The following is an 8,878-nucleotide window of genomic DNA, read 5'->3' as shown; positions in this document are numbered from 1 at the left end:
AATTACCGACCTAGTTAAAAAAAGAAAAAACAAGAGAAGTAGCAGTGTTCTGGGTTTCCGGCGCACATCAGATTAAAAAAAAGATACACTCACTCAGCTGCGGCTGCCATCCAAACAAATATTTATCTATCTTCCCAAAACCTCAACCTCTGTGTGTCTGTTTAATACAAAGACTTCTTTGTTTCTGAAACACTTCTCATATTTCATGAAGAGAATCTGAACCCATGTCATTCACAGGAGTCCTGGCCCTGGCTACCTCGCCCTTATTCCATTCAGACTCCTCACTCTCTTCTTCTTCTTCTTCTTCTTCAGATAAGGTACGCAAAAGCACTTGTCTTTCTTGCTCTTTAACTCAAACACCTTCTACTTCTAGTTCTGAGCAGCCCAATAATGATAGTAATACTAGTCAAATTAACAATAACAACAAGTTTAGCTATAGCAGAGCTTCACCCTCAGTCAGATGGCCTCATTTGAAGCTCTCTGAAACTTACCCTTCAGCTCCTCACACCCCTGTTGTTGTTGAGGATGCCGGGTTTTCGGCGCAACTCTCTGACTCTGATTCTGAGAGCAAAGAGGAAGATAATGGGGATGTGGGTTCTGCAGCATTAGGTTTGGATAAGAATGATGAGACCCAGTTAGTGTTGGGGAGGCCCAGCAAGACCAAGGCAAAGAAAATGACTAAACTGGCTCTTAAGAGAGCCAAGGATTGGAGGGAGAGAGTGAGGTTCTATTCTGATAGGATTTTGGGGTTGAAATCTGATGAGTTTGTGGCTGATGTGCTGGATGATAGGAAAGTGCAGATGACCCCTACTGATTTTTGCTTTGTGGTGAAATGGGTGGGACAGAAGAGCTGGCAACGCGCGTTGGAGGTGTACGAGTGGCTGAATTTACGCCACTGGTATGCCCCGAATGCACGAATGCTTGCAACTATCTTGGCAGTTCTTGGAAAGGCTAACCAGGAAGCTTTGGCTGTGGAGATATACACCAGGGCTGAGCCTGAAATTGGTAATACAGTCCAAGTGTACAATGCAATGATGGGTGTCTATGCACGAAATGGTCGGTTTAAGAGGGTGCAAGAACTGCTCAACCTAATGCGTGAGAGGGGGTGTGAGCCGGACCTTGTGAGTCTCAACACTTTGATAAATGCTCGTCTTAGGTCAGGTCCCATGGTACCAAATTTGGCTATTGAGCTTTTGAATGAGGTGAGGAGGTCTGGTCTTAGGCCAGATATAATCACTTACAATACTCTTATAAGTGGCTGCGCACGTGAATCCAATTTGGACGAGGCGGTGAAGGTCTACGCTGACATGGAAGCACATAACTGTCAACCTGATCTTTGGACTTATAATGCCATGATTTCTGTATATGGCAGATGTGGGCAGTCAAGCAAAGCTGAGCAGCTCTTTAAGGAATTGGAGTCAAAAGGGTTTTTCCCAGATGCAGTGACGTATAATTCTTTGTTATATGCTTTTGCAAGAGAACTTAATATAGAAAAGGTCAGAGATATTTGTGAAGACATGGTGAAAATGGGGTTTGCTAAAGATGAGATGACATACAATACAATCATCCACATGTATGGCAAGCAGGGTCAGCATGATCAAGCACAGCAGGTTTACCAAGATATGAAAATGTTAGGCCGAATACCTGACGCTGTTACATACACTGTTTTGATAGATTCCCTAGGGAAAGAAAATAAGATTACAGAGGCCGCAAATGTGATGTCAGAAATGTTGGACAGTGGAGTAAAACCCACTCTTCGGACTTATAGTGCTTTAATGTGTGGGTATGCCAAGGCTGGCAAACAGGTGGAGGCTCAAGAGACATTTGATTGCATGATTAGGTCTGGGATTAGACCAGATCATCTAGCATACTCAGTTCTGTTGGATATCTTTCTCAGGTCCAATGAGACAAAGAAGGCAATGACATTGTACCAGGAAATGTTGCATGATGGTTTCATGCCAGATAATGCCCTTTACGAGGTAATGTTGAGGGTGCTTGGAAGTGAAAACAAATTGGAAACTATTGAAAGAGTGATTAGAGACATGGAAAAGGTTGGTGGTATGAATGCACAGGTCATCTCTTCAATTCTTGTTAAGGGAGAATGCTATGATCATGCTGCTAAAATGTTAAGATTAGCCATCACCAGTGGTTATGAATTGGACCGGGAAAGCCTTTTTTCTATTCTCAGTTCATATAGTTCTTGTGGTAGACACTTGGAAGCATGTGAGTTGCTTGCATTTTTGAAAGAACATGCTCCCAGTTCCAACCAATTGATAACTGAGGCAATGGTTGTCATACAATGCAAGGCTGGTGAATTTGATGGTGCCTTGGCAGAATATAGTAATTCCAAGGGTTTCCATTCTTTTAGCAGAAGTTGTACTATGTATGAAATTTTGATTCAAGGGTGTGAGAAGAATGAACTCTTCAGTGAAGCTTCACAGGTTTATTCTGACATGAGATTCTATGGTATTGAACCATCAGAGCATCTTTACCAAATTATGGTGCGGATATATTGCAACATGGGTTTCCCCGAGACAGCCCACCATTTGATTGAGCAGGCAGCCATGAAGGGCATTCTTTTTGACAATATCTCCATATGTGTTGATGTTATTGAAGTCTATGGGAAATTGAAGCTATGGCAGAAAGCTGAAAGTTTGGTCGGAAGTCTTAAACAAAGATGTAAAACAGTGGATAGGAAGGTCTGGAATGCCTTGATACAAGCTTATGCCGCAAGTGGTTGCTATGAGCGGGCTAGAGTGATCTTTAACACAATGACAAGAGATGGTCCTTCCCCAACAGTAGAGTCTGTTAATGGTCTTTTGCAAGCTTTAATTGTTGATGGGAGATTGGACGAAATTTATGTTCTTATCCAGGAGTTGCAAGATATGGGTTTTAAAATAAGCAAGAGTTCAATTCTATTGATGCTTGAAGCATTTGCTCGAGCTGGTAACATATTTGAGGTGAAGAAAATATATCATGGAATGAAGGCTGCTGGTTATTTTCCTACAATGAATAGTTTCAGAATTATGATCAAATTATTGTCCAAGAGGAAACAAGTAAGGGATGTTGAAGCAATGGTTTCTGAGATGGAAGAGGCGGGATTCAAGCCTGATCTTTCAATATGGAACTGCATGCTTAAGTTATATGCAGGAGTGGAGGATTATAAAAAGACAGTTAATGTATACCAACGTATTAAAGAAGCTGAACTTCAACCAGATGAAGATACTTACAATACCTTAATTATAATGTACTGCAGAGATCGTAGACCCGAAGAAGGTTTGTCTTTGATGCATGAAATGAGAAGGCAGGGCCTGGAACCTAAGTTAAACACTTACAAAAGCTTAATTTCAGCATTCGGTAAGCAGCAGTTGTTGGATCAAGCTGAGGAGCTTTTTGAAGAGTTAAGGTCTAGCGGATGTAAATTGGATCGCTCATTTTATCATACGATGATGAAACTATATAGAAATTCTGGAAACCATGCCAAAGCTGAAATGCTGCTGTCTGTGATGAAGGAGGCTGGAATAGAACCTAATTTTGCCACAATGCACTTGCTTATGGTTTCTTATGGCAGCTCTGGACAGCCTGAGGAAGCAGAAAAGGTGCTTGACAATTTGAAAGTAACTGATTCATATCTGGGTACATTACCCTACAGTTCAGTTATTGATGCTTATTTAAGGAATGGAGATTATAACACTGGAATTCAAAAGCTCAATGAGATGAAGAGAGATGGTCCGGAGCCAGATCATAGAATATGGACATGCTTCATTAGGGCTGCAAGTTTGTCCCAGCAGACAAGTGAAGTGTTTGTTCTCCTAAATGCACTCCGTGATGCTGGATTTGACCTTCCAATCAGGTATTCTACTAGCTTCTCAAGCTAGAGAGGCATCACAAACAGCTTTTTTTCTGTTCTTTTTCGTTAATTCATTTATAATCTTATCATTTGTAGGCTTATGAAGGAAAAGTCTGAGTCACTCATTCCAGATGTAGACCAATGTCTAGAGAAATTAGCACCCTTAGATGACAATGCAGCCTTCAATTTTGTCAATGCACTAGGAGACCTCTTATGGGCATATGAACTCAGGGCTACTGCTTCATGGGTTTTCCAACTGGCAGTAAAGAGAGGCATCTATAACCATGATGTGTTCAGGTATCTGGTGGCTGGTGGTAGCCAGAAGAAAGAAAACCACAATTTCTGTTTTGCTTATAGCCCATAATCCTCTTCTGTTTTGCTTATAGCCCATAATCTTGTTCGTGCAGAGTCGCTGACAAGGACTGGGGTGCTGATTTTAGGAAGTTGTCAGCTGGTTCTGCTCTTGTTGGTCTTACTTTATGGCTTGATCAGATGCAGGCAACTTTCTTTCTCCTCTGTAGTTTCGTTTCACTTTTCCTTTTTAAATGGAATAGCTTTTCGTTGACTAAACAATAAGTTCAACATGGTTAATTTGTGAGTCTAACATAGAGGTTCTTGTTCAATGGCAGGATGCATCCTTGGAGGGTTTTCCAGAGTCTCCCAAATCAGTTGTTCTGATAACAGGGACATCTGAGTACAACATGGTTTCACTTAATAGTACACTGAAGACATGCCTTTGGGAAATTGGTTCCCCTTTTCTGCCGTGTAAAACACGAAGTGGCCTTCTCGTAGCAAAGGCACACTCCCTCAGAATGTGGTTAAAGGACTCCCCGTTTTGTTTGGACCTTGAGTTGAAAGATGCCCCAGCGCTCCCTGAATCAAACTCAATGCAGCTCATTGATGGATGCTTCTTAAGACGTGGTCTTGTTCCTGCATTTAAAGAAATAAACGAGAAGCTTGAATTAGTGAGGCCCAAGAAATTTGCAAGACTGGCTTTGCTATCTGATGAAAAGAGGGAAAGGGTTATTCAAGCTGATATTGAGGGGAGGAAGGAGAAGTTAGAAAAAATGAGAAAGAGGGGAAATGTTGACCCAAGGAGGGTGAACAGGATTAAGAAGCTCAGAAAGAGGACATATAGAAGACCGGCCATGCTAGCAAACACCAAACAAACTGTATCAAAAAGAAGAGCTTTGGATTAGAAGTGGAATAGCAGATGTATATATGGTAAGGCTGCTTTTATTTTTGGGGTTAATTCCCAAACTAGTACTTATGCATGACCTTAAATCAAGAAAAAAAAAAAAAAAAAAAAAAGAAAAAGAAAGAAAGAAAGAAAGAAAGATGGTACCTCAAAGAAAGAGTTTCCCAAACTTGGCCAGAAAATACAAGCGCAAACCATTTTGTTCTTTTCCCAACTGATTGTTTTTTTTGTCTCTGCTTAAAACCATTTTGTTTTATCTGCCCAAATCTAGTTGGTAATAGGGGAATAACTGGCAAGTTAGATCAGTTTTAGTGTCTGTAAACTACACACTTGGATGGGGTAATTTGAAAGTGGGTCTCCTTTGCCTGATGCCTGAGTACTTGCATCATGGCCACATATGTTTCCTGCTAAGGAATGGGAAAATGATCAGTCAGAAAGCCATGACCAGGCGCTTGGATTAGCTCTGGTGTCATATCAGTGTTTCAACATCGATCTTTTGGAGTCAAGGGTTCATTCAGAAGCTTTATAAACTCCAACTTGAGTTTCTCCTTGAATAGCCCGGTGCTGATGCAAATATATGTTACACCTGAGAACGTCATACAGTAACTTGATTACCTTATTTTCTGGGTCATGCGGCATGTCATGTCTCCTATGTCGACTATTAGATGCATTCAATATTCATTGTGGGTGGGTTGGGTGACTGACTTGGATGCTGTTCCAGGAGGTTATGGTGGATGGTGCCCAATTTCTGTCTGATAAGTTTCTCTTAGAAAAAGAGGTTCGATTGGAACATGACAATTAGAGAGCGGTGCCCTAGATTAACAAAGTTGTTCTGAAGTGTCAACTCTATCGTTGTATCAAACTATTACATAGAGGAAATGTCTGCTGCAATGGCAGCAAGAAGGAAGGTAGGTGCAGGAAATTCTCTAACAATATACTAGGAAGTAGGTTTATATATGCAAAATTCTCTAAAACTTATGATTCCGATATAACAAGCTTAAGACATGTATGTACGAGTATGAAGCTGTTCGTAGATAATATGTTAAAATGAACGAATTGTCCATCAGTCATCAAACCTTTCCCTGAAGCAAATCCTAGGCACAATCATCATTGTTAATTATCATACTAGTTGATTACTCTACATGGTATCACATCTCCATAGGAGATCGAAGTTTGAGTACTGATGCCGCGCCAAAATACATTGGATATGTGACTTCCCCTCTCTTACCCAGCACACCAACTTCATCCTCCATTCCACCCTTCTACGCTAACATCTCCTAATATGAAAAATGTTCACCTGAACTAGTTAAAACTAATCACAAGTCTCTCATAGCTGTTCTGCCTGTTCATCATTCCATCTTGTGTTACAATTTTAGTCCACTCCTTCATCACACCACCTTTTCATCCGCAGAAAATGGCAATGCATGTCTACGAAAGTACTCATCATCCCTGTAAAGTCCTCATCTTATGGTAACTACGCCTGTGATAACCCTACTTTGCTACTTGTATGGCTTCAGCAAGTAGGAAAACCTCCACACTTCCACAGTTGTCCACATTGCTGATAGACTCGATTTTGATGGAGGTTATACAACAACTGGAACTCCAGAGGAAACTTGTAGATATTACTTGTAGACACCAGGCAGTAATTTTCAGTTCGAAAACGCTGCTTAATATTGAGGCAGTAATGTAACTAATTTCCTAGCCTTGGTATTACTACTAGAGTAATAATATATATATATATATATATATACAGTCGGGATCAGAGGCAGACGTCCGCACACCCTAAAAGTGCTGACGTGCCTCCGTTCTCCACCGTACGGCTCTAACGACGCGGCGCCTCCACCCCAGCGGCCTCTAGCAGCGTCCCCAATCACTTTTCCTCCTTGGCGAGTCCGCTGAATTCCAGTTTTCTGGCGAGATCGATTTTGTTTGAAATTTTGGGTGATCTCGCCGGAAAACTGGAATTCGGCAGACTTGCCGGGGAGGGAAAGTGATCGGGGACGCTGTTGGAGGCCGTTGGGGTGGAGGCACGCCGTCGTCGGAGCCGTACAGAGGAGAACAAAGGGATGTCCGCACTTTAAGGGCTGTGTGGACGTCCTTTTTAGAACCTCTCCGTATATATATATATATAGGATTTTTTCTCAGCTGCGGACGTCCGCACCAATTTTTTTGGTGCGGATTTCCATTTTTGCACCACTTTCCGATCGAATTTCCTCAAACTTCCTTCTAGACATATCTAGATCATCTTGTGTAGATCATCTCTGCAAAATTTCAGCCAATTTGGTGATCGTTAAGGCCCTCAAAATCGAAAAACAAATCTGACTGATTGAATTCTGTCCGGTTCATCATCTCCATTTGTTTTTCGAATTTGAGGAAATTCGATCGAAAAGTGGTGCAAAAATGGAAATCCGTACCAAAACCTTCGGTGCGGACGTCTGCAGCCGAGAAGGCCTGTATACACATATATATATATATATATATATATATATAGAGGGGCCTTCCAATGAGAGATCCCTTTATGTGTTCATTTCTAAAGATAAGGTATTTGACAAACTTCCCGATCATTAAATCACATATCCACCGTTCAGTTTGTAGGTGTATATGAGTAGATCACTTATGCAAATTTTCAGAAAATTTGGTGATCGTTAAGTTATTTAAATGTTTGATTTATTTTTAATAATTTTAAACGGTGTAAGTTTGACATAAGTGTTAAGATTTTTAATTATCTCGCCCAAACGATGCTGCGGGTGTCTTTCTTTTCCCTCAATCGTATACATAAATGAGTAGGTACTAGGTAGTAAGAAATGTTAACCAAACATGCCACAACCAACGACTGTAAAGAGTGCTTTGCCGTTCTCAGTATTTGGTTTATGCAAAATACAACAAATGCAATTAGCAATGGACTTTGATGCAATAAAACATACTTTTAGAGGTATTTCATAGCCAAAATGAAACTCCAAATAGCTTATCGATAGATATCATTCTAGAGGTCCGAAGCTGAAATGGGCATTTATCTATTACTAGATGATTGACGTACGTGTCTTTCAACTATGAATAAGTAAAAAAACTATCTATTTATTGTAAAAAAAAAAAATGTCATTATGCTTCAAGGCCATGCTTAAAATTGAACATATTGTTCAACTCATTGAAATCTAACTATAATGCAACTATGCAAGTACTTCATGAACATAATTGGAGTGCTAAAGGAATAATCAAAATTCTTATTATTACATGCATACCAATTAAAAGGTACAGTCTTTGACATTCAAAGCAGAAAGTAATTACCCATCTACCGATCTACTATATTCAATCTCTACTGCGTTTCACAAAAGATAGATCCTGATTCCTGATATTGTACCTAGATTTGTTTACTTAAGTACACCTCTTGTTAAGACGTGAGACAGCAAGCACAACAAGGAAGATAAATGCAAGAGCTCCTAACTGAGTAAGGACCACTGCTGCGATCACCTGGTGACAAAACCTTCCGAACACATAGCAGACCTTATCCCACTTGACATGTGAATTCCCATTGTACCCGATTAGTCCAATAGCCGTGGCGGCTCCGATGCCGGAGAACAGCAGCCCCACCATTAACATATCAAGGACGATGATGAATACCTCTAGTGAGCTCTTCTTTGTGCCCCGGTTTGCAAAGGAAAGAACTAGGGAAAATGCTGCGTACACGCATGCTATGATATTTGCAGCCACCAAGTACCTATATATCACATAGTCGATCAGTAGTTGTAAATTTTAGTCGCTAGAAATTTACATGAACGAGAGAGAGAGAGAGAGAGAGAGAGAGAGAGAGAGAGAGAGAGAGAGAGAGAGAG

At 40.7% G+C, this 8,878-nt stretch overlaps 2 protein-coding genes across 2 annotated transcripts in view; one reads left to right on the top strand and one right to left on the bottom strand.

Annotated features, from left to right (window-relative positions):
- The first annotated feature begins 224 nt into the window (after window positions 1–224).
- LOC101308173 (pentatricopeptide repeat-containing protein At3g18110, chloroplastic-like) lies at window positions 225–5,131 on the top strand. The gene is made up of 4 exons (XM_004298054.1): window positions 225–3,853; window positions 3,947–4,147; window positions 4,258–4,348; window positions 4,480–5,131. The coding sequence occupies exons 1-4, from the start codon at window positions 225–227 to the stop codon at window positions 5,047–5,049; spliced, it is 4,491 nt and encodes a 1,496-aa protein (XP_004298102.1). The 3' UTR covers window positions 5,050–5,131.
- A 3,127-nt stretch (window positions 5,132–8,258) lies between these two features.
- Window positions 8,259–8,878, bottom strand: part of LOC101307883 (CASP-like protein 6-like) — a 4,521-nt gene continuing 3,901 nt past the window's right edge. The window contains exon 2 of the mRNA XM_004298053.1: window positions 8,259–8,763. Within this exon, the coding sequence (XP_004298101.1) occupies window positions 8,421–8,763 (343 nt within the window). The 3' untranslated portion in view covers window positions 8,259–8,420. The remainder of the gene's footprint in view (window positions 8,764–8,878) is intronic.

The sequence above is a fragment of the Fragaria vesca genome, linkage group LG4 (genome assembly GCF_000184155.1).
Source record: "Fragaria vesca subsp. vesca linkage group LG4, FraVesHawaii_1.0, whole genome shotgun sequence".
Taxonomy (NCBI): Eukaryota; Viridiplantae; Streptophyta; class Magnoliopsida; order Rosales; family Rosaceae; genus Fragaria; species Fragaria vesca.
This window is presented reverse-complemented; position numbering and strand designations above follow the sequence as displayed.

Coding starts and splice junctions, on each gene's coding strand:
- LOC101308173 (XM_004298054.1), top strand. CDS start 225: ATGTCATTCACAGGAGTCCTGGCCCTGGCTACCTCGCCCTTATTCCAT. Junction 3,854..3,946: donor GGATTTGACCTTCCAATCAG/GTATTCTACTAG, acceptor TATCATTTGTAG/GCTTATGAAGGAAAAGTCTG. Junction 4,349..4,479: donor TATGGCTTGATCAGATGCAG/GCAACTTTCTTT, acceptor GTTCAATGGCAG/GATGCATCCTTGGAGGGTTT.